Source organism: Apostichopus japonicus, chromosome 22, assembly GCF_037975245.1.
Source record: "Apostichopus japonicus isolate 1M-3 chromosome 22, ASM3797524v1, whole genome shotgun sequence".
Taxonomy (NCBI): Eukaryota; Metazoa; Echinodermata; class Holothuroidea; order Aspidochirotida; family Stichopodidae; genus Apostichopus; species Apostichopus japonicus.
The window spans coordinates 10,761,657-10,787,584 of NC_092582.1; the positions used below are offsets into that span (position 1 = coordinate 10,761,657).

At 37.2% G+C, this 25,928-nt stretch overlaps 1 protein-coding gene across 2 annotated transcripts in view; it reads right to left on the reverse strand.

The window, feature by feature from the left end:
- Positions 1–25,928, reverse strand: part of LOC139963601 (gamma-adducin-like) — a 54,872-nt gene that overhangs the window by 19,001 nt on the left and 9,943 nt on the right. Inside the window, exons 9-18 of one of the 2 annotated variants that reach the window (XM_071964536.1) lie at positions 23,904–24,095; positions 22,081–22,198; positions 21,762–21,944; positions 18,405–18,637; positions 16,794–16,944; positions 16,269–16,367; positions 7,507–15,468; positions 3,263–3,427; positions 2,040–2,354; positions 811–893 (exon numbers count right to left, since the gene is read on the reverse strand). In XM_071964536.1, the coding sequence (XP_071820637.1) occupies positions 2,046–2,354; positions 3,263–3,286 (333 nt within the window). In that variant the 5' untranslated portion in view covers positions 3,287–3,427; positions 7,507–15,468; positions 16,269–16,367; ... (3 more) ...; positions 22,081–22,198; positions 23,904–24,095 and the 3' untranslated portion in view covers positions 811–893; positions 2,040–2,045. Of the gene's footprint in view, positions 1–810; positions 894–1,937; positions 2,355–3,262; positions 3,428–7,506; positions 15,469–16,268; positions 16,368–16,793; positions 16,945–18,404; positions 18,638–21,761; positions 21,945–22,080; positions 22,199–23,903; positions 24,096–25,928 lie in introns of both variants that reach the window. The other variant, XM_071964535.1, reaches the window with a different exon arrangement.

The window sequence follows — 25,928 nt, forward strand, 5'->3', positions numbered from 1 at the left end:
GGTAATATTATAACACTTCTATTCATAGTCTCTCTGCCATTAAGGATGAGGCATTAAAAATTCATGCCTTTTGCCACCGCAGTCCTGGCACCAGCTGCAAGGAGCATGTGGCATGAGTGCTAAATGCCTCGTTCTGTTGGATGCAGGTGTGACCTCATCAATTTTTCATTTCTGGGTAATATGGTTACGGAAACTTCACCGGCAGACACTCTTTGGGACATCTATCAAAGATGTCAGAATGACAGAACACATAACATAGCACTAAGAAGACACATAACATAACACTAAGAGGACATTGAATAGTGATACTAAGGAGGAGAGATTTAAGAATGTTTAAAGTTCTCACAGCAAATTTTTGAGGCTTGCTAAGGGTCTGCTGTGTGTAAAATGATCCTGGGTGGGAAGGGGGTAGGGGGCGTGAGGAAATATACACCCATCCGCTTCAACCTACCATAAAAATACAAAAGTAGTAAATAGCACAACTTAAAAAACTTTCTTAGGTGAACCCTCCCTACATGTGGAAATGGCTCCCTAAATGGGGAGTCCGCTCCCTACAAGGGGAGAACCCTACCTACGTGGGGAGTCCGCTTCAACGAATCCAGGGCAACACCCACTGATACACTTTTACATTATCTTTCTTTTTTACCACTATTTCTATAACATACCAGATACATCATTCACTCCTCGGAAGACCGAATTAGGGGAAAGGCGAAAAAATGGGAAAGAAGTGAGAGGAAGGAGAAAGTGGTGACAAATAACAAAAATAAAACAATCAATTAGAAATAACAGTGTATAACGTCATCAACGTACAGTTTAAACCTTCTTCTTGTACTCCTTATGATCTTGTCCCTAGCGACTGCATCACCACTCTTGGGGTCCTTGTCACCTACCCACTGTGAAAAATGTAACCAGAGAGAAGAGTTGTGGATGACGCATAATCACTGGGTTTCCATTTGGCCTGTTTCCTACAAGATTTCTAACCGCAGAAGCGTAGCCAGGGGGCGAAGGGGGAGATCGCCCCCCCCTCGATTTTTTTTTTTGTATTTTTTTTTATGATATCGAAGTTTTATAGTAGCTGTTATAAGAGGTGTTAATATTTGTTCACCAATAAATTAACTGTGTCTGAATTTTCGAAAATTCCCTGACCAACATTCTTCATCATACTTCCCTCTACTCGTGCAATTTTGACCGGTCTGTTAGGGGTTGAAGGGTTTTTTTCTATATTGGTTGTCCATAGATGATATTTTGTGCAACATTATGGGCATGTTTGAAGTGAATTTGTTTATTCAAATTCTGAACAAATAATGGGCTTTAAAACCTCCAAAAGTGGGGCTGACGGGTATTGTGGGCCGTTACGTAGTATTACCTACAAAAGCAATGATCCACAGGAGATGCAATGAGATCCAACATGATGTGTGACTGGTGTCAATCTTAAAATAGGTAATGGATGAAAAAAAAACTATTTGGAAAAAACTTGGTTCTCAGGCAAAAGTGTTCATCTGGTTGGTCATTTTCAAGCCTGAGAAGTGCCATTTTCGGTGATCTGGGGGCTATCAAAACCAGAAATTTTCTTGTACGCTGCATGCCAACCGATGGTGGCGCTCCGCTTAGATAGTAAAATACAAAATATCACAAAGCGCGAGAACAATTTGGGGGATGAAAGTTGCTACGCGCCTGCACCCAAGCAAATGTACGCCATCAATATTTGAAACAAATCACCGCCCCGGATCACATTGTCCAGAATGGTGACAATCCCGCTTCCCCCTCCCCCCAACAACCCTTCTATCCCTGTTCTCCCTCTAAAAAGATCAAACATTTGCTAAATAAATAGCAAACAAACAAAGGATGACTAACTTCTGATAATTCCATCTGTAGGACATTTTAGATTTAGATTTTTTTGTTTCTGGAAAGTGCTAAAATCAAAACATTTTCATCACCTTGGCAAGTGCCTCTTCGATGTCTTGAATTGTCAAAGTCCCCAAATTGCTCAAAATTAAGGATTGTGTCGGGTGATTCTGTCAAACGGATGATGTGCCTACCACCAATTACATGTCACTACTACTCAGGTGTATCTTTGTCTTGTATCCCTCGTCTTCCCCTTTCTCTCCCCAGTTGGCATACTTTTGAGCTATCTCCACCTTGGAGTATGTGTTTGGTGGGTTCAGCCATTTCGTCTTCTCCTCTGCCTGCCTCCTGTTCAACATCTTGATCGATGACTCGTATCTGCTCTTCTCAAATTCGTTGTCGTAGATGTAGATGAAGTTGGTGGAGGCTGCTGGGCAGGCGACGTCGCTCTTGGGCTTCAGTTCGTGTCTCACAAACGGCTGGCCGTACACGTTGCCTTTTATGTAACCCTGTAACAAAGTAAAAAGTTCCTGTGATCAAATTTTTGTGCTGGTTGCAGATCTAAGTCACTCTTACATCTAACATCAGCAGCACAACATTCCTCCATCTTTGTCTTCTTTGCTGTTTTACTTATGAAATGATTACATATCAAGTCTTCCACAAGTATCTCCTTGAAAATCTCACTCATTCGCTGTCTTTGGTGCATTCAGAACACAATTGGAACATTCCGTTTCTATGCCATTTCCATGAAATACTGCACAATTTTGGATGCAGGTGATCTTGAAAATATTTACAAAATGGGTGGGGTGTGCCACAGACCACTTGTAGGGAGCTTCATGAAGTTCCCCAAACCGATAAAGTTTGTATTATGTTCAATAGCGTATGAAACCATTCTGATTATTAAGTCAAGAGCTTGCCAATACTATATATAAATATATATATATATATATATATATATATATATATATATATATATATATATATATATATATATATATATATATATATATATATATATATATATATATATATATATATATATATATATATTGAATCTAAGAGAGAATCAAGCTGTAACAATTAGAGTTTCAAGTAAGACACAAATCAAATCAAATGGTGTATCCAACCATCCTGATACGTCACAGCTGTTTACTTTGACTGAACGAAGCTACCTGCTTATCCACTGACTTCCTACAACTCACTTCTCACTGAATTATCTCACTTAATAAGCGTATTAGCTTGGTACACATATGATCAAAAACCTCATATGTTAACTAGCGACGCCATCGGTTGGCAATTAGCATAGTAAATGCTTGCTATGTCTGCCCAGATCTTTAAATGCAAATAAGGCTAGTTGGTCTGCTGCACAGACGTTGCAGGCCAAGTGAGTTGGAATTTTTGCATTTTGAAATCTTACCATATTGTCCAAATGTCTCATCATGGCTTCGAACTCCAGTTCACCGACCTTCAGTTTGTGTCCTGTCTCACTGACCCCACCTGTGTCCTTGGCAGTCCCTTCGCCGACCTTGTCTCTGACTTCATCCGGTAGGTGGATGACATTATCCAGGCCTACGGCATGTATCTGTCACGAATAATTAGCATACGGTAAAGCGTTTGAATGCAGTTTGTTGTTACATTATCGAACACAAGTCTTACGAGGAACTCTTTTAATCTCTCTTATTCCTCCTTTGCTCTGCTGGTCCTAACACTACTAAGGAGATTCTTATATTTGTCATCTTGTATATGCCATCGGAGGAATGAAACTCAACAATTTCATATAAGAGGACGACAACATCGTACATGATTTGCCGAAGAAACCATCCGTTTGGCGTTCATGCTTCAAAAATACAAGACCCACTAAAGAGTCGTTTTTAGCTTAAATCCGGTTTGAACTTTCGTCCTTTTGATGAAACCTTTGAATTCTTCTCAATTGAAGCATTTTGTCTTCCATCTCTCTGTCAAGGGACAAAAGAGCTAAATACTGCCATTACAGAACAAACACAGAAATGCACTTCTCCTTCAACAGGCAAATATTTGAGCAACTGTCTGTCTGGGCAATAATACTTCATTTGTTCCTATCCAACAAAAAAAATTTGTCTGTCAACAAAACTGGACCAAACTTGGCTACTTGATAATTTGCTCTTTCATGAATAAAAATATATCAACTTCTATAATGGTGGATATAACCAATGCCTGGATTCTGCAAGGCACCTTGATAGCAAATAGGCAAAAGCATTATGTACAATATGTATGAGGTACAATAGAAGCATTGTAACACTATCAGAAAAACGGAAGTTTGTGTTTATAAGCCTCTTCTCCAAACGATTTGATACAGAATCCTGTGGACGCCTGCGGGCGCAAGCTGAGCTCATCAAACTTACAAAGACCCTCAGGAGCATCCCAGCTTTCCTTTCATGATGTTAGTGTCATCACATTAGTATTTATAATACGCTTTCTGGCCAAGGTGAAGTGCACTGAGGCGCGGCAGTATTTGAATATACCGCAGAGGATTGAAAACTGAAGCCTTTCCAAAATCTCATCGATCATATTCATAGACTTACTGTTTTAGTATTCTGTGCTTAATACTCCCTTTTGAATAGATATTTATTCCTCTTGAATGTTATTCAACTTTTATTAGCAGATTGAATTTGAGTTAGCAAAAATAAATGTTTCAGTTTTTGAGTCGGACTAAATTTATTCCAGTCCTAGCAGCCCGACTGAACTTTATTAACATTAGGCTGAAACTTGGAAGAAAATAAATTTTATCCCACAGTGATAGGCCTAGGCCTAAATATCCAATAATGAATGTTCAGAACTTGCTGCAGTTATCCAAGAATATGGAAAATATTGTTGACCCACAGAAGAAGACCAAGCCTCAAAAATGTGTTATTTATTGGATGAAAGATCAACAAGTTAGTACAGAGTCGGTGATGGACAAAGAAAATGCAACTGAAAATGCAGTCTGCTTGATAAAGTGGAGAGGAAAGGGGCCGTATTCTAGAAAAATCATCAAGATAAGTGGTTTGTTGACCTTTTTTCTGTTTCATTTCTATGTGTAATCATTTGAAACTTTCTGACAGTGGCACAATAACCAAGTTCAACTTCTAATTTTCTCCTGTCTTGTGCCACGATAAACATCATATTTGCAGTTAATAAAATAAATCAAATCAAATTAAAATAAGACAAGGCTACATGTGTAGTATATTTCTTGTTTAGGCCTAAACTTATAGGGTTACTACAGTTAAACTTATTCTTATGGGTGCATGGGGCAATGCCTATGTTTGGTAATTATTTGGACATTCAGTACTTGTATTTTCCTAGTTTTACCTAGTCAAACTTCACGTTCAAGTCTGACGTTTCTCTTACCGTACTACAGAGATTTTACTTACCATTGAAATAGCGTTATAAAAATGCAAAACATTTAAGTGTTGGGCATGCAGGGTTTAATGTGATTACATTTCTGTTTTTCATATGTGGTTATATGCAAGGAGCTAAATTTTTCATCATTTTAATAATTATTACAGGGGGGGTAGGGCTAGTAAGGTTATATATAAACTTTGTGACATGTTGTAAGACATGTGTAAACATGCTTGCTTGCAAAAAAAGTGGGGTCTAAAGCCACCCATCTCTCCCCGCATTGCGACGTCACTGTATTATGCACTGAATATTATATATTATATTTTCCGTTTCTGGTGGGTGGTTATTGTGCCAATGTATATTTGTGCCCTATCATTATTAATTATTTCTATTTGTTTTATGTTCAGAGTACATTCACAGTATGTGTAGCAGAAACCAGTGGACAGAGCCACAGCCACAAGAGATGAACAAACGGTTTGCATACAAGTGCACGAATGCTCCAAGATACATGAAATTGAAGAAGCTGTATTTTATTTTTGTTTTGTTTTGTTTTGTAATTTTATAGTTGTTGAATAGAAAAGGAGACTTCAGAATTCTGGTTATTCTCATTATTTGTTTGGAGAGTTTTAATCAATAACTAGGACAACAAGCTGGCCAAATTCCTAACTCTCCATACTTGGAACTGATAAGCATATAAGTATTCAATAAGTATTCGAATAAGTATTCAGAAACCTGTTAAGCCTTCATAAAATAACTAATTAGCATACAAGTATTTGAATGCTAGCGAATAAGTATTCGAGTAACTATAAGTATTCATCAGAGCCGAATTATTTAAACTAGCAAATACTTATATGTAAATGAGCTAAGTATTCAAATAGCTATTCCAAATCTACTCGAATACCTATTCGAATACCTATTTGAATACCTAACAGGTATTCGAATACTTCACTCATTTACATATTTTGGCTCTGACGAAGGCTTATAGTAATTTGTATTAGTATTGGAATACTTATTTTGTACTGTGTGTTATATGGTAAACTTTCTGAATACTAAGGAAATCTTTGAATACTTTTTGAATACTTATCGACTATATTCGTGTTAGGTAAGGGTAACTTTATTAGAAAGCAGATAATTCCCTTTGTAACGACCATTGTTTGTTACCCAGACTCGACAAAAAAACCACACACACACACCGATTGATAAAATTGTAGGTTGACAAAACCCAGACAACCAACTCTTGATGCTGCAGGGAGAAGAGAGGACCAAGTACTCCCATTCCTGCCCATCAACACCCCCCACTTCCCCCACCACTTGAAATCCTAACCCACTAGTAAAGTGTGTTGCTGAACCTTCAAGACATACAAATAGAAAACTCAATTATGACTTTCATGAATGATCTCTAAGGGAAATTTTTCCCACAGTTTCAACTGGTAGCTTTTCTAAGGATTTACATTAGCCAAAAGACCCTGGTTTCCAAGGTCAATAATGAAACACATCTCCCAGGTGGGTAACCTTGCCCTTGGGGTCAGACATCAAAAAGAATATTATGGGAACTTTATCGCTGAATGTCAACATTATTAGTGCACATACATGTTAGAAAGCAAACATCCCCTACCATGCCTTAATCCATATCCATAAATCTGATTTGGAGTCGGCAAGTCGCATCAAGACTAGCAATTATTCCAGTCAAACATACTTTTTCAACCGCTGTTATTTTCTTTTCATTTCATGGAGCAGGCTTTGCTATTGCGGGTGGCTTTCTGCTGTTACTCAGAGCCTAGTTTGACTCGGGAAATAGCAAACAAAAGTTTGTACAGAAGCGGAATTTTCGGGGGTGGAGAGAGTTGAGGAGAGTGTAATGACTACATATTGATACAGAAGTAGACTATGCCAATGGCAAAATCAAGTTCCGTGTAGGCTAGGAGATCTATACAATCATTCCCAAGACAATAAAAATTCCAAATTGATTATATTGTTTGGAAGCAGTTTGAAAATTTCAGATAACTTTTCTCAGAGGAGAGGGTCATAACAAAGATTAACTCAATCCATACCATTTACTTTGTGTTTCGAGTTGACTAATCTTGTCCATTTTCAACTCTAACCCCCTCCCCCCCTTACCCCATTCCCGGCTCTTTAAAAAACAGCTTAAAAAAGGAAAGCTCTGTAACTTTCACAGGTCTCCAAAATATTCTGAAATGGAGGAGAATGAACAAACTGTAACATAACCAGAAAACATTTGGCCTCACACTGCTAAGTTTTACAAGCAATCCGACCACGTTGGACCAAGTCCAGCTAATTCTTTACCTGTATCTCACATGCTGCTACACAGTTGAGGGCTAGGAAGTACGCCTCCTCTATGGACCCACCACAGCAGACGATACATGGTTACGCAAGAATAGGATCTTGTTTTTGGGTCCAGGGGCCCTGATGATTTGATCCTTCTCTTCCTCCTCGACCACGATCTCCGTGTAGTCATAGTATAGAGATCTCACCACAAATCAAGGCATCTTGACTGATCGGCAATAGGCCACACTTTATAGTTGAGACCTGTCAAGATTCAAAGCAAAAAATTCAAAATCCTTCATATTCTATGACATCTTTGCTTTTAACGATTTGCTTTGGTCAACAACTTGCAGGAAGGGTAATGCTAGGCAAACATATTGAATATTCAAAGAACATTTAAAATCCTACATAATCTATGACATCATTGCTTTTAAGGTAGTTTTTTTTTTCTTCTTTTTCTTTTCTTTTATGTGGTCAGCAAATTTATAAAGTCAACCAGGTATTAATCAAAACAAATCGAAATGTGACAAGTCAAGCTAAAGATCTTAAAAAAAAGTGATCAAAATCCAAGTAAAGAAAAAAGGAACCTGCTCTAAGAATCATGAAAGTAATTATAAAGGTGGATACTCACCTATTTGTTCATTTTTTTTTCTTTTCTCCCAGGGAGTCTCCTACCTTGCTTAAGTCTTTTATGACTTTTTATGAGACTTCCTTTCCCTTTGTACACAATTGGTGATAAAACAAATAAATGAATTAAACTCACAGCAGCGGCTGCCGAAGTGTGCACATGTTAAATGCATTTAGTACCTTGTCTGGATTTATTATTATTTTTACTATTGCTTTGGCAGACTTTTAACTTTGAACACTATCTATCAATATGTAGCAACTGCTTTGAAGTTGATGAGAAAAACATCTTTTGGCTGAGAAGCATCCAACATTGGGGTTATTCCACTCATCTCCAGAAGTTATCTGTTGATCCAAAAAAAATCCCTTAGTTCATTGTAGCCTTTTAATAAAACAGTGAGTGACTTAATTATTTAGATTACACAAAAGAAGGCAAAACTATATCAAGAAAAGAATGCAAGACAATTGATCAAGTTAGCCATTAGCTAGCATTTGAAAGCAGTAGAGAAGACCAGCATATGCAGAGAAGTCTCCTTGATAATTGAAACAAACACTGTTGTTCTATAACTCTATAAACACTACCTGGCAATTGATTGGACATTGTTTATATGTAAAGGATTAGGTGGTTAGAGAAGTCTGGTTGCGACATCCAAGGGGAGGGGTGGGTGGGGGGGGGGGAGATATAGTATGGCAAGGGAAGGCAGAACTCAGTTTTTCTCTTTAAGCCCTGGTATTTTGTTCCCCACTAGCAAGCTCTACATCAAAAAATAGGAGGAAAAGGAAAACAAATGTGTAATAAACAATGCTTGATAAAATCATAAACTAGCTTTTAAATGTTGGAACACTCCTTTAATGCTCAGAAAATATTAAAGAGTGAATGGCTCCTTTAATATTAAGGAGTAGAAGGCTCTTTAAATGCTTATGCCATGCAACCCACAATGCATCTCATGTCAAAAATTAACCTTCTATTCTAAAAATCATGGCTATAACCGACATATGATAAAAAAAAAATAAGATATAAAATCTTAAATTTGTCCAAAATCCATAACCATCTAAAAAAATATTTGCTTTGTCAATAGATGATAGCTGAAGGGAATCAATACAGCTTATTTATTACAACTCTAAGTGTACATATGACCAACTAATCCCAATGCCATGGAATACTATTATGTACCAACGCCAACAACAATATGTACACAACAGTTACCTTTATCGAACACATGGACACGACCATCTTATACTACAAAAACTTGTGATAAAACTGAGGGTGCTACTGGCAAATACCACAGAATATGTACAACCTATCTAGCCTTATGCTGTCTACCAACAGAAATCACCTACAATATAAAAATGAAATGCAAGCAAATATGAATACTTGTAATGTCTTCGTTCACATACTGAAATAATTATTCCACCTAGTACAGTAGTAGCAGGCATATCACATAATATAACACATGCTTGGACCTAAAGATGTTTAAAAAGTAAGGAACGAACTTACCTGATTGTACCTGGTCTGCATATCCCTACACCAGTTTGAAGGGTCACATTGCAAATAAATTAATGCATATCCCTATACTAGTTTGGAGGGCTGAAACTGCAAATAAACTAGTGCATATCCCTTCACTAGTTTGGAGGGCTGAAATTGCAAATAAACTATTGCATATCCCTACACTAGTTTGGAGGGCTGAAATTGCAATTAACTAGTGCATATCCCTACACTAGTTTGGAGGGCTGAAATTGCAATTAACTAGTGCATATCTCTACATATAAATAGACCTATCAAAAAGCCCAATCCTTGAGATCAATTTTAAGTTGGTCTGACTTCATGAAGTCAAAAAATTGGATAACCAACCGTTATTGGATAAGCAACTGTCAACCTGTTAACACTGTTCCTTGAGGAGGTCTTATATTTTCTACTTTCTAATGATCTCCGAGGTTAAATAGAGTGTGGTTTTCACTACATCATTGCAAATTGTATTATTTGAGACACTAATTGAGACAATATTTAGCAGAAAATTTTATTTTATTCCAATTTTGGAATACTTTTTCCGCTGGAGATCTCAGCAATGACGTCTTGCAACGTTCGTTAGCCTACAAGATTGTTAGTATGGATTCTGCGACAGTGGAGAAATTAAAGGAGTGTAGCATCAGAGTTGCCGACAGTTCATATAAAGATACTGAGATTTTGTGCGCTATCATGAATGATGTTGGTAGAGATGGAATTGCAAGTTGTGTGAAATCTTTGGGATGCTTGATTATCACATTAAAAGCAAAGGAACAAGCTGATCTTATTTTGGACAGTGGACTCCTCGTGAATGGGAATCAGTTTCTACTGGTGTCAACAGAACGTTCCTAACTGTTAGTATTCTCGGAGTACCTTCATTCATACAGGACAAAGATCTAACAGGAAAACTTTGTGAGTATGGGTGTAAAATAAGAGGCGAATGGAAACGAAAGACCTTCCCCAGATTCCCAAATATCGAAAACGGAATACGATATGTACAGTTAGAACTACCTGAAGAACACAAGAGCTTGCCTTACGCAATTAGAATTAACGGGATTAATATGAACTTAAAGCACAATGGTCAAACTAAAGTATGCAATCTGTGTTTGGAAAGCGATCACATCAGGAGAAACTGTCCTAACTACAAATGTAAAGTTTGCGATGTCCAAGGGCACCGGGAAGCTAATTGCCCAAAGGTCAGATGCTTTAAATGCCAAGAACTTGGACATAAAGCTTTAATTGTCCTGAGAAGTTTGAAGAGTATCGCCATGACAACACAGACCCTGGCTTTACCCTACATACACATGAAAACGAAACACAATATCAGTCTGAGGGATTAGTCACTGGGTCAGTTGAACAGGACGATCACGCTATTCAAGAAGCTAACGAGGTCAGGGCACAGAAATCCGAACAAAACACAGATTCAACAGCAAAGAAGAACAATAACGCGAACTACAGACACCCGAGTAATCCTAACCAGGAGTCAAAGAAAACCCAACAACAACAGCGAACTGAACAAAAGACGACATTGCCAACACAAAAAGTAGTAGAACAACGGAGAACACAACCGGAGACTGGATCTCAGCGGATGGAGGGGGCAAGCACACAAAGGGGAAACATCCAACCCCACAAAAGGCAAATATCCCTAGACGAAGACGGCTTTCAAACTATCAGACTAAAGAAGAAAACATTTATTCCTAATCTCAGCAGAGCGAGAAATGTCAGAACAAAGGATTCTTCAGCAGAACCTATGCAAAGATGATGGCGTTCATGTTATACATTTATTTATTTATAGCGATGCAAGCTGCAAAATACCTTGAAACAGGGGAGGAAGCTATCGCATGCAATTACTACGATATTGTTTCATACAACAAGATGTCTAGCGAACACATATTGTCGTTATTCCACCATAATAGTCGAAGCCTTAACAAAAACTTAGACAACATAACTACATTTACGTCTCTATTGAAGGAGGATTTCTCTGTCATTGGATGTACCGAAACCTGGCTTACTGCAGATATATCCCCCCTAATCCATATCAATAACTATACGCTTGTTGAAAGGCATCGTCCTGAAAGGGGAGGTGGCGGTCTTTGTTTATTTGTTAACAACGATTTAAATTTCAAACTCAGAAACCATATAAGCATTTTCAATGATTCTGTCAATGTTCATAGAGGTTGACATAACATCAGCAATGAAAAATTATACCATAGGCGTAATTTATAGGCCTCCAAAAAGTTCACTGCATATTTTTCTGACACACGTAAACAAAATTTTAACCCAACTCCCGAATGAACGACATAGTGCGTACATTATGGGGGATTATAATATTGATCTTGCTGACAATATTAAATCTGCTGACTTTTTAAACTTACTATATGCCAGTGGATTTTGTCCTACTATTACCAAACCTACCTGTGTGGGTTGCACGTCTGCAACTCTTTTAGATAATGTTATAACCTATGATGACTGCAAACTAATAACTGGTATCTTTGTAACCGATCTCAGTGACCATCATCCATTATTTCTCCAAACTGCCATACACAAAAGTAGGCAAAGGGGCCCTATGTATGTGAGGAACTACTGCAAAACAAATGTACAGAATTTCTTCTCAACAATCCGAGATGCTTCTTGGGAAAATGTTTCATCCCAAACTGATGCAAACATTGCCTATTCTATGTTTTATAACAATTTCAATGCCATATATAATCAATGCTTTCCTGAGCAATGCGTCACCAAATCTAAGAGACGTCGAAAGAGACACCTGTGGATTACTGCAGGTATTCTAGTTTCTATCAAAAGAAAAGATAAGCTATTTAAAAGACATATTAAGAACCTGTCTGGTGTAAATAAAACTATTTATTCTCAATATCGCAATAAGCTCAATCATGTTGTCAAATTTTCTAGAAAATTATATTTCAACAATAAATTTGATAATGCGAGGAGTAACCCAAAAGGCGCATGTGATACCATTAACCAACTACTCCATAAAGGTCGTAAACAATCATCGTATCCCTCTTTTTCAAGGATGGTGACAAAGAGATTAACACCGACCATGACATTGCTAATAAATTTAAGGACTTTTTCGTCAATCTGGGGCCATCACTGGCAAGTAAAATCAACCACAAACGTAAATCACAGGAATCTGTGAACATTGATGTTAACACTCATTCCATGTTTTCTCATCCTGTCAGTGAGGAGGAGTTGTTAAAAACAGCAGCCTCTTGCATGAAACCCGATAAAGCAGCTGGATACGATGATTTTAAGCCTGGTATTGTAAGACAAGTTATCCTATTTATTACCAAACCATTCACCCAAATTTGTAATTTGTCGTTCAATACCGGTATTTTTCCTGATATGCTAAAAATTGCCAAGGTCATCCCTGTCTTTAAGAAAGGGGATTCAGAAAACTTTGAAAATTATCGACCTACATCACTATTATCATGTTTTTCCAAAATAGTTGAAAGGCTTATGTATAATCATATTTTTAACTTTATTTCAAAATATAACAATTTATGCCAGGAACAGTATGGATTCCATCCTGAACACTCCACTGAGCTAACACTAGCTGATGCCATTGACAATTTGTATAGTACTCTTGACAAGAATAGTACCTGTGTCGGGGTTTTCCTGGACCTCTCAAAGGCATTTGACACAATAGACCACACAATTCTGCTGAATAAATTACACCGTTACAGCATAAGAGGAACCCCTCTTAATTGGATCGACAGTTACTTAGCAAACCGCTACCAATATACATCCTACAAAAATGCTCATTCCCAACCGGAGAGAATTCAATGTGGTGTGCCACAAGGCTCTATACTTGGTCAATTGCTTTTTATCCTATAAGTTAATGACATTACCAATGTTTCTGATAAAGTTAAAGTTGTTTTGTTTGCTGACGACACAAATATCTTCTTCGTATCACAATCGAGAACTTTATTTCATATTGAAGTATCAACTGAGTTAGACAAGTTCAGCGACTGGTTCGCTGGCAACAAATTATCATTGAATATTGATAAAACAAACTATATAGTTTTTAATACTTCTAAAATTTTACATGGAATGCTGATATTACTATGGGTAGTAAAAGACTACAACAAGTCAATAGTACTAGATTTTTAGGCGTATATATATAGATCATTAACTTAAATGGTGTGACCACATTACAACTGTCTGTAAAAAAGTTGCAAAAAACACCGGTGTTTTAGCTAAGCCTACGCATTATCTGCCACAACACATATTAAAGATTCTCTATCAGACATTAGTCCAGCCACATATTACGTATTATTGTAACATATGGTCTGGTACTAGATATACCAATCTGAATCCCATTTGTATTACACAGAAGACAGCAGTCTGCCATATAACACATGCCAAACCCCGGGACCACACAAATCCTCTTTTTGTAGATAGATAGATAGAAAATTTATTGTCCATTTCAGAAAAACAGAAAACGGAAATTATTTCCTGTCGACAGTAAACATAAAACAATAGTGAATACAAACATAAACATACAATAAGTAAACTATAAGTGAACAGCTACGAGAATAAAACTAAATAGGCAGAACCAGAACAGTAACAGGGGCAGCACAGAGGGCGGCAAGTGATAGATCACACAGTGGCCAGATCGCTTTACACGTGAGTTAAATAAGTGTGTTGCCTCAGGTAAGAAAGAATTACGGAACCTGGACGTTTTTGTATTGGGCACCTGTAATCGTATCCCGGATCTGTTGAAAATGATATGTCTGTGAAAAGGGTGTGTGTGATCTTCTTTTATATTTTTTAGTTTCTTTAACAGACTCTCTTCGTATATAGTTGAGAGTGACGGAAGACTTGAACCAATACAGCGTTCAGCTAACTTCCGAACACGTTCCAGCTCTGCCCTGTACTTCTTCGGCATACTACCAAAGAAACATATAATACTGGACGAAATGACACTTTGGATGATTGACTGGTAGAATAATTTCATGATGGTATAATTAACTCTGCATTGTTTTAATTTTCTAAGGAAATAAAGTCGTTGGCAGGCTTTACCCTTAACAGCCTTTGTGTGAACATTCCAATTAAGTTTATTATCAATATACGTTCCCAGGTACTTGTAGCTTTCTACCCTCTCAACTACTTTGCCATTAAGCGTTCTAAGTTGTTAAAAGCTGATGACATTATTAGGGTTAACCTTGCTACATTTGCTTATAAGGCATGGAATGGACTGTTACCAAATGCTTTTAATGACTACTTAATATGTAACAGTGATATTCATCATTACAATACCAGATCTTCAGGCAATGCACATTATAACAGGTATAATTCTACAATGGGGATGTTATCACTAAGGGCACGTACAATCAAAACATGGAATTCTCTATCAGACAATATTACAAATAAACCTTCTGCAAAATCATTCAGAAGAAACTTTATTCAAAAAATTATTGCATCTTATTAATTAAACATGTTCATTTTTTCTTATATATTTTGTTTTCTTTTTCCTTTTCTTTACAGGGAGTCCTCTACATTGTTAAGCCATCTGAAGGTTTTTAGAGGACTTCCTATCACATTGAATATATTCACGTGATAAACAAATCAAATCAAATCAAATTTGTGAATAGGACTGCATAATGCAATTTTAGTCTAGTATGTTAATTATTTAATGATGTCTATTTTCCTCAAGATGAGCTTCATTCTCAAAAGTTATACCTGTACTTACATTTTATGCCTTTGTTTGCTAGCTGGGTCATCTACTTGGTTATTTTTCAGTGGAACGGGTGTCACTTAACTGTTTCTTCTCCTCTTTACTGCTTGCATGTGTTCCTCTCATTCCTAAATTTGTCCATCAACTTCATCCTCCAGTAATCCTGTTTCAAAAGGAATTATAAATAATATTGAATGCTCTATGTTCACATATTGGGTAATCACCAATCACAATAATGTAGCGCCCCCAATGGGGTTTTAACTTGCCGAGCGGCCGTGGGTTCGATAGGGCCGCTGTCGGCCACCCTATGTCAGGATGAATGTGGGGCAACTACAAGTTGAGACAACCTGAACCAATAAAAACACGAACAAATAAATTGCTTTTTAAGCTTCTAATACATTTAATACAAAAACCTTTGCCTTCTCCACTTGGGCAGGTGTCTATAAAAACCAAATTAAATAATACATGAGGTCAATGCAGTGACCTCCAAAAATAAGGTAGTAAGGTGATAAATTAGGACCAATATTCAGTTAATAACATACAAATCCACATAAATTCCAGCTTATAATTTACATAAATGATAACGATACGTACCTGCGAAGTCCGTGGCCAAACGTATTATTACGAGTCCTAAATTTACAATACGTACGCTTTGCCTCGGGGAAAATTCAACCCGAATTAAAGTCACCCCCGCGCCACAAACATAAGAATAACCCCGTAGGTTGCGGCGATAATATCGACCGTGTTCCCAACCTTTTAGTAAATTTAGATGTTATAATTTAAAGGGATTCTGACAAACGGGGAAATACGCCCACAATTTTATAAGAAATAGGACTCGGACTTGCCTAAACTATAAAAGAACATTTAACTTACTTAACGAACTGACCAACGGACCTCACTAGGCAGCAGCAAACACCAAAATATGGAACACACTCTTAGAACCCAAAATAGCAAGTGCCCTACCTTAACACAAAAACTGAATTGAAACATTGGAACTTCGCGTGGCTCGAACATTCCACATAGCTACGGAGGGACCAGACTATTGTCACGACAGCTGGACAGCTGAAAGGGAGACGGAAACAAAAGGTATAAATTAGCATATGAAACTACAACAATTCACTTTACATATAAAAAGATATTAGATAAAACAGACCCCCAGAGAACAATAAAACAATACACGCTAACAGGACAACTAGACCAGTAGTAATGCCACCTATGTACGGAGGCGTTTACGTGACGCTCCCCTGGGCGTCACAATAAATCCCATTCCAACCCCATAGCTTCACGCACACACACATGTAATGAAATACACACACATGCTGTTTCAAAGCCATTATTTCCTATTCACAGTTGGTTTGGTCTACCAAACATACTCTGAAACTCTCTACAAAGACAACGATGCACAGAGCTGACCCTGGCAACCTAGGATAAGGAATTATATTTTACCCAGCCCAGACACAATAGCATGTACATATAAACATTACTTACTACAGGATGAGCGCCAGGTATGGATGCCTTTCCCAGGAATGGGTAGCCCCCGCTGCCTCTGAGTAGTGGGCAGTTCAAGTGCAGCTCGTAGATTGCTCAACAGCATGTCTCTTCCCAGTCCTGTGGTCAGTACACTACAACCAGTTTGTACCTACATGTAATGAAAGAAATTAATCAAAAATAATATTGCACAAAAGAGGGTTCTAATTAAGAAGACACTGCAACTGCATGGCCTCTCCAAAGACTTTCCAATTCAGGCAGAATATGATCATCAATATCACAACCCTCTAAGTATAATGCAAGAAGTAAATGCTTGCTCCTGCAAGCCAATGCAGAGATGTAATAGTTGCGAATGTCACCATGGATACATTTGTTATTGGTTACCATCACAGTAACAAGTTGTGCTTAATGGGTGAAATGAAAAGAAGAAGGGATCACAAGGTACAAAGTCCAGGCAATGAGGGCTGTTCAGCAAAGATGCCCTATTTCGGAGATGAACAAAATGGTGGAAAGATTTGTGAATCCAAATTACTTACAGGTAAGAATCCACTAATGGTCAAGTGTTTCACAACTGATGCTGATGGCAAGGCATGTAAAAGGTTCAGTAGTACAATGGCTGTAACTACTCATTCTGAAAGTGAACTTAACCTGTTAGATCAAGTTCACCTACTCAAGTCACTCCGCAGAGCACTGACTATATTAAAGCAGTATTCTCCTCTGACATATTCCTGCAAAAACTGTGACTAAGAGGCGCTCGACAATCTTATAAATACCTGGGAGAAACCATCACTGATAAATTGGAGTGGGATGAACATGTAAAACGTATTCTAGCAAAAACTAATCAGCGTATGTTCCTATTACAGAAGCTTAATTTATTCGGACTAGACCAACTCTTATTTCTCTGTTCTATATTAAAATCGGCAATCAAGACCACCATTACATTCTGTTTAGCCGTGTGGGGTGAAAATACTACTGCTAGAGACATGACCAAGTTAAGTAGACTAGTTTCTAAAGCAAGGAAAGTTTGTCGGTCACATGACCTCAGTTCAGTAGATGAGTTGCTTGTCAGAGTATCACAGAGTAATATGAAGTCAATCATGTCATCCCAACATCCTCTGGGGCATCGGGTAGATTACAGCAATCAAACAGGCAGACTAATTGTCATGAGATGCTGAACCAAGAGATACAGGCGTTCTTTCTTGCAAAGGGCTATTCTCAATCTTGCCAATGAATTATGTAGGAAATAAGCCAAATATATGTGTCAGAACATGGACATAGTAGTCTTAATTTTTCGTTTTATGAATCAGATTTTTATGTATTTTCGATGTATTTATGATTGTTTTATTGTCTGTTTTACTGAGATGGACTGAATGCCAATTTTTATGGTCAATAAATTTCTTATATCTGAAATATCAAAAGCGCTTTATCAACATGTTTAGAATGCCTTGCAAAGTACTACAGTGGAAATCATTTATATTGCCAAAAGCATTCATTTGTATGCAAGAGGGGCAGGAAGTACACATTTCCATGTATGCCAAATGCTGCAAAGGGTTCTCTGCTAATATCCCACACTGACAACAGGAAGCTAAACAAAATATCTGAGACACCCACCTGCAGCATATGATTATGGTCCACTCGTTTGAGACTTCCACTCAAAAGCAGATGTCATCAATAAGGCTTTCACTGTGACCAATCCAAAACATAGTACCACACTTTCGTGCATTGGTCAGTACAGGGACTACAGTTCCATACACATAACATATAATGTGCCTGAAGAGTCCATAGCCAGGAAGATGGAAGCTGCAGTATTAAAGGTGAGCTCAAATAGTCCATGTATCCAGACTCTGAAATAGATGAAAAGAAAACAGCAATGTGATGAATTACGTAAGAGAGGCAGAGCATACAGATGGAGGAGAGCACAACTCAGAGAGAGAAAGTACAAGCTACATGGTAGAACTAAAAACATAAACCAGTCCAGTATCTATAAGAAAGATCAACTGATTCATGACCAGTTACTCTAGGATGAAAAACTACACTGATGATGAAGATGACTATATTTATCAGTGATGCCAGTAATTTGTAAACTGAGTCTATTCACACTCACTGTTATGAGTTAAAACAGTATCACTCAGTCAGGGAAGTAGGCAATCAAGCTGATGACCATAAAATTGGCAAGTGCCATCAAACTTTCAAGGCTTTCTGCTGTGTTGTACTGCAAGATACTGTTGAGAGATGTGACACCTCTCTCCACATGTAGGCTGTTGTGGCATATGTAGGAGATGTCAAATGGTTTGGTCCTTAAGATTTCTTTACTTTGCACAATACTTTGAAGAGCATATATGTCAGAATGTGGACTCTGCTGCCTCTTCTCTTAGCTGCCAGGGTTAGCATTGTGAAAATAATGCCATATGCTGGTGCCCCCCCTTACCCAAAACGAATAACTATTAGGTATTCGCTAAGTATTCGCTAAGTATTCAAATAGCTATATAGTTGGTATTTCAAAAATTTAAGCATTCAGACTTTAGAATAACTAATTGAATACTTAAAATAACTATTCCAATAGGTATTCGAATACTTCTTTCCTTCGAATGCTTAGAGAATGCTAAATATAGCTATTCCAATAAGTATTCGAACACCTATTTCATTGAATGCCTATTCGAATACTTATTTCCTTTTGTAAGGTGGTCAGCTCTTACATAAAGTTTTGTTTTGTACCATAGTTTTACTTGTTTATTAGGTGCATTGTGCACTGTACAGAGGGGCTATACATTTGTACAGTATATTTGTATGTTGTCTTGTGGATTAAAACCTCTACACTTCTACCTCTTCTAGGTTGCTAGGCAACTATCTTGTTCTTCCTGGAAATTAGCTCTCACAGGAAATGGGTATGTGTGTGTATATTTTAGTAACAAAGGGAGTTTTGTGAGGGGTATAAGGAGTTAGGCAGTTGGCTATAAGTATCTGAGCAAGGCAGTTGCAAAAGAAGAGAAAGATAGTTTTAATGGCTGGATAGTTTGTTTTAAACCTTAATTTACATAGTTCAAGTTACTGTAGTCCATATCATTTTATGGAAGTTGTGATATTCAACTGACAGTCTGGGACACTATTTTATTATAAAGGATATTATTTTACAATAAAGTATATTCCGGGACACCATTTCTTATAAAGGACATTATTTTACTACAGGGATATTTACATTATTTTACTGAAGGATACCCTGCGACACCATTGCTTATAAATTGAAGGGTAATACTTTGTTGGGATCGGACATTCATAATACCATTTATTGTGTTCAACTATTTCTGATGTTGTGGAATAATTGATGTCGTGGAAGATATGATGTTGTAGAATACTTGATGTCACCAGCAGGCCAACTCACCAGAACAGACTTTTAAATTAAGTGTATTTACTTTAACATTTGGGTGTGACCTCACGACTGTAAGTTATTTTATTTAATTCTTTGACTGGGCCCAGATCAGCTGAATATTGTTTGTTATTCATAATTATAATTTCTTTTGATCCAATCCGGTTGAGTTTTCCAGTTTTGATGTATCTGCTCTGTGTTTGGTCTTCCAACCAAACCCAGAGTTCTCTGATCAAGAACAAACATTTTTTTTTCAGTGGCTAACACCCTTACACTTTGAAAAGCGCAAAAATATTTGAAATATACCGCGGAGGATTTAATAGCTGAAGCGTTTCCAAAATTTCATCCATCATATTCATAAGACCTACTGTTTTAGTATTCTGTGCTTAATACTCCATTTCAAATAGATATTTATTCCTTGTGAATGTTATTCAACTTTTAATAGCAGATTTAATCAAGAAGCTAGGACAACAAGCTGGCCAAATTCCTAACTCTCCTTACTTGGAACTAATTAGCATACAAGTATTCAATAAGTATTCAAGTAAGTATTCAGAAACCTGTTAAGCCTTCATAACATAACTAATTAGCATACAAGTATTCGAATACTAGCGAATAAGTATTCGAATAACTATAAGTATTCGTCAGAGCCGAATTATTTAAATGAGCGAATACTTATATGTAAATGAGCTAAGTATTCAAATAGCTATTCCAAAAGCTACTCGAATACCTATTCGAATAGCTATTCGAAGAGCTATTCGAAGAGCTATTCGAATACCTAACAGGTATTCGAATACTTAACTCATTTACATAATTCGGCTCTGACGAAGGCTTATAGTTATTCGTATTAGTATTCGAATACTTATTTTGTACTGTGTGTTATATGGTAGATTTTCTGAATACTAAGGAAATCTTTGAATACTTATCGAATACTTATCGAATATATTCGTGTTAGGTAAGGGGGCCTGGCTTACTGATGGTGTAGGCACCTGTCCACATTCTGCATCCCTCTGTGTAACTTGCTAGGGCTGATGTATGTTTTGCCAACTTTTCATTTATGTCATCAGCTCATGCCATCCAATCTTGGTCTGAAATTGCAGAGGTGTGAGCTTTCCAGTTACATATTTCTAAATGTATATAGGCCTAAGCTTATTCTGAATGCAGCTTGGGGCTCAGTTCAGCTGATTCTTACACCACATTGAGGAGCAATATATGCTTTGAAACTTCTGTCGCTTTTGCTCTGCTACACTGCACAGAAGTAGGCTACTCACCAGATCTACAACTTCCCTATCAAATAAGCTACATGTACTACTTAGTGAGTGTAAGTCTATGATGGTATAAGCTCTGAGGTGATGGGTATTACTTTTACTATTCCCCTTTGAGGTAGCTGAGAGGTTTTTCACACCTACCCATGCAATCATCCCATTCTTTATCATAAAGTTGAAATTTGATTTCTTCTTGAATATGAAACTTTTTCCTAATTTTAAGTTGCTAACTCTTCAAACTCAACAACTTGCTTCTGTTCTTTTATGGTGAGATCATAGATGTGAGGAGTTCATAAATACTGATTTAGTTTCAGAACCAATTCTACATGTTAATCTTCTTACAACTGTTTATTCAACATCTATGAGAAAAGGTTTCCTCATGTAAGTGAATGAGGTGTCAATGTTCCAAAAGCTTATTGAACCTTTCTGTCCAGCACATTTTTGGCATTTATATGTAAAATTCCACCTGTTTTCTGCCATACTTCCTCTGTGGGAAATGGTGTAGTGCAACCCTGCATTTCTGTACTGTAAAGAAAAAAACAATAGATAACTAAAATCCTGGTTATCAGTACTGAAGGGCTCATTTATTAAAATTACAATTCATTATTCTTAATCATAGTTAACCATAAACATAGATTGAAATACAGATCTTGTCTCTTACTATTTTTATAACCAGAACTGCATGTGGATTCCTAACATAGTTAACGATCAGCTATCTGCAGTATTCTGTTCGTAAAGTGTTTGTGTAATGCGGCTGAGCAAGAGTCTTTCCAGTAAAGCTGTTGGAAAAGGGAAGACTACTAATGGAGTAAATGAAAACAATTAAATGATACCTTAAATAAACATATTTATATTTTAAATGCAATAGTGATAGTAATATACCTAACATGTGTTCATCCGTGGGTGGGAAAGCAATTATTTACTCTGTCACTGTGAATTTCCCTCATGCAGTGGCATTGCTGGCACGACTCTTGCTCAATCGTGTTCGTGTTACATTTGCAAAGAAAACGTTAAGCTTACCTTCTAAAAGGTTAAGTTAACCTTAAAAGTGCTAGTTCAAAAAGGTTAAGAAGGTTGGCTTCTGCAATTGCATAGGCCTACAGCACACATACTTTATGCTTGACCTTATTAGTTTAGATTAGTTTAGTAAAGAAAAAGGATCAGGAGGGACACTCAAGTCCCCATCAAAGACCCTATAGGAGATGGAAGAAAACTGATGACACAAACGATCAGACCCGATTACAATGCTTAAAGTGCTTCTCCAAAGCATTCTTAAACCCATTCACACTACAGTACTTGCAAGTACAATTTTCTCAGGCAAACCATTCCACTCATTCACGACCCTATTAGAAAAAAATTTATGCCAAATATTAATGCTACTTTGTGACTTGTGGAGTTTAAGACAATGACATCTGGTACAACCACTTTCAGCAAACATGAAAAAGTCAGTGACTATCAAGATACTTAATAAAGATATCACTTTTATGAAACCTACGTTTGAGTTGAATCTTGGTCTTGGTCACTGCATAATCTAGATCTATGGGAAGACTGTCCATGAACTTGTGTTTGAGTTACTTTATTTCTCTGAAATTTAGTGAATCTAGCCCTGACTCGTTGCATAACTGGTAATAGTTCCTGAAAACTCAACATGAATTGAATATGAACCACTGAATCAAGAACTACTGGAGACTAATAATTCTTCACATCCTTGGCTAGATGAAGTAATGGTTTCTAATACAAATGGTATACTTTATCAATCCCGTTCTTGAACCATTGGCCAGAAAATTTTGTCCTTTCTGGAGAGAAGTATTGAAGGAGAACCGGACTGATGGTGTGCTATTTATAATAGTCCCTCTGCCTAATACAAATACCAAAGTATTTAATTTAAAAATAGTGAATTGCACATAAAGCTCCTAAGGCGACATCTTTGCTCTAGGTAAATTTAACTCTTTTCACAACACTTAGGACGACATAGCATTAAAACTCACCACTTGGGGAGACAATGGTGATTTAGTGTAATTTCGTCACACTGGACGATTAAATACAATTAACTAGTTAATTAATTTCACATATACATGTCACCCTATGTGAAATTAACTCTTTCCACAACACTTAATAAATTAATAAATTGTGAAAGACATAACACCAGAGATCTACAGTCAATATGAAAAGATGCCTGTATACAGTATTTAGAACTGCTCAATGGGATCATTTCAACTCAAGCTGGATTCTAAACCTGAAAATTTCCAAGGTATGAATTCTGGCCATTAACTTACATCACTAATAGTTTCAGAATTTGACTACTGTTCATTTGTCAGTTTATTGAGTTATCGTAATGACAGGCTCTTAGCATTACACTCATAAACACACATACTGCAATTTCACAAAAATGCATTGTGTTACATATTGAAACAATTTTACATAACACAAAACAGCATGGAATGAAAACAATATAACAAAAACAGGGAGTTTGCAGGAACTCACCAGGACTCACAAAAGCCATCAAGATCTTTGCAATCTAGACACACCTCAAGGTGCCCCTGCATACTCAAGCATGACATATAGCCCTTGTTACTAGGATATATTGGAATTACTGGATATGAGTTTGCCCGACAGTGCCAAGTCTCATTGCAGGAAGTCCACTTCATCTCATTTGTTGTATGTAAGAAGAAGTACCTGGAACGGAAAAAATAAGTTACTCATTACAACAATGTTGCATTTCTATTGCAATTTCCATTTGTTCCTTTACCCTCTGGATTATCAGGTATAAATGAAAATTTTCATTCAGCTTTTACTTAAAATTATCAGAATTACTATTAAGCAGGGTTCGGTTTCTTCCGGAAGAAACCGATTTCTTCCAGGGACATGGAAGAAACTGGAAGAAACCTGTTTCTTCCAGGTTTCTTCCAGTTTCTTCCGGAAGAAACTGGAAGAAACCGGAAGAAACTGGAAGAAACTGTGAAAATTGGCATAAATGCAGCACAACCCACATATATACATGATAAAGAGACAAATAGTTTACCACCATTTGACTGAAATGCATACCATTGAAACCATTAAAATATGATATTTTTGTTTTGATTATAATTTTGGGTTGTTTTTCTACACCTAAAGATGTTTGCTTATAAATAACAATATTGAAGGACTGCTTATCATCTCGCGATCCCCCCATCAACCAGAATTGCATAACTGGCCATACTGTATGAATGATTAACCTGGATTGGCCCATGCACTGAGGATTTAATACAATGAACACCAAGAAAATAGCCGAACAATATCTGTTAGATTTAGGCAACAGTTTAATTTCTGCAACTCCCTAAATTACAACTTGTAGTTAACAGGAGGACTTGTCATCCCAACAGCAAAAAGAACAAACATCCACAATTAAAGGCATTGAAGACTTGCCCCAAACCGTGTGCGGCCATCTGAAAAAGTTAACTTTCTGTTGCTTGCAAGTGACGTTTTGTTTGTGTCGCTACAAAATGCAGACAGTACAGTAATGAAACGTTATACCTTGTTATCTTTAGCTGGACCTGAGATGTCCATCGCTGTATTGTTTGTACACTGTGCTGTGGGTATTGACCGCAGCTGTATGTACTGACTATACTAGTGTATAATTACCAATGGTAGCAAGCTGTGTGTTTTTTCAGCGATCGATGGTGGTGTCTAACACTTCTGTTACACCTCATTCAAAACTAGGTCAGATTACCGGCATTAGACGTTTCTTTTTGCGCGAGTCTTCACACCCTTTAAACACAGCTGGCCACGAGCCAGCCCTCATTTCACACTACAACTTCCAGTCGAATCTGTGAAACTCATGTCTTGAGTTCAATCTCCACAAAATATGGCCATAGTGGTCAATGTAATCGTAGTAATGAGTGTGCATTGTAGCAGGCCTACACTAGTTTCCAGGGAACACTTGCCCCTCCACTCAGAAACTAGTTTTTAACTAAGAACTGGGCTATAAATCAGGACCATTCTGGTCTGCAAAATATTGCTTGCCATTAGTTGTTCCCTGAATTGTCCGATGCTAGTAGCCTAGTAATATATTGTGTACAGTATATGCTGGAAGCAGGTCATGTGCTCCAAACCTAGATACAGACTACCTAGTTGACACTATATTGCTTCTTGCCATTTATTACATAGTTAGAAATCATTGCAGGTTGTTATGAAACTTTATCAACAGTTTTTCCCCCAAAAATGAGTTTCTTCCATTTTGTCCGGAAGAAACTGGAAGAAACCTATTTCTTCCGAGTGGAAAAAACCGCGGTTTATTCCGCGGTTTTTTCCACCCCCGGAAGAAACCTGCGAACCCTGCAGTATTAAGAGCAACAAACTTATAAATCAGATACAGACTATCATCTAAACCCAGCCTTACAAAATGTGCATCCTCATTGTATTGATGCAAGTTTATCAGTCAGATCTAACTGGTGCCATGATACCTCTTTTAAAAATGACTAATTCCCTGCAAACCTAAGCAAATTCCCAATCAGTTTCAATGTTAAAGGT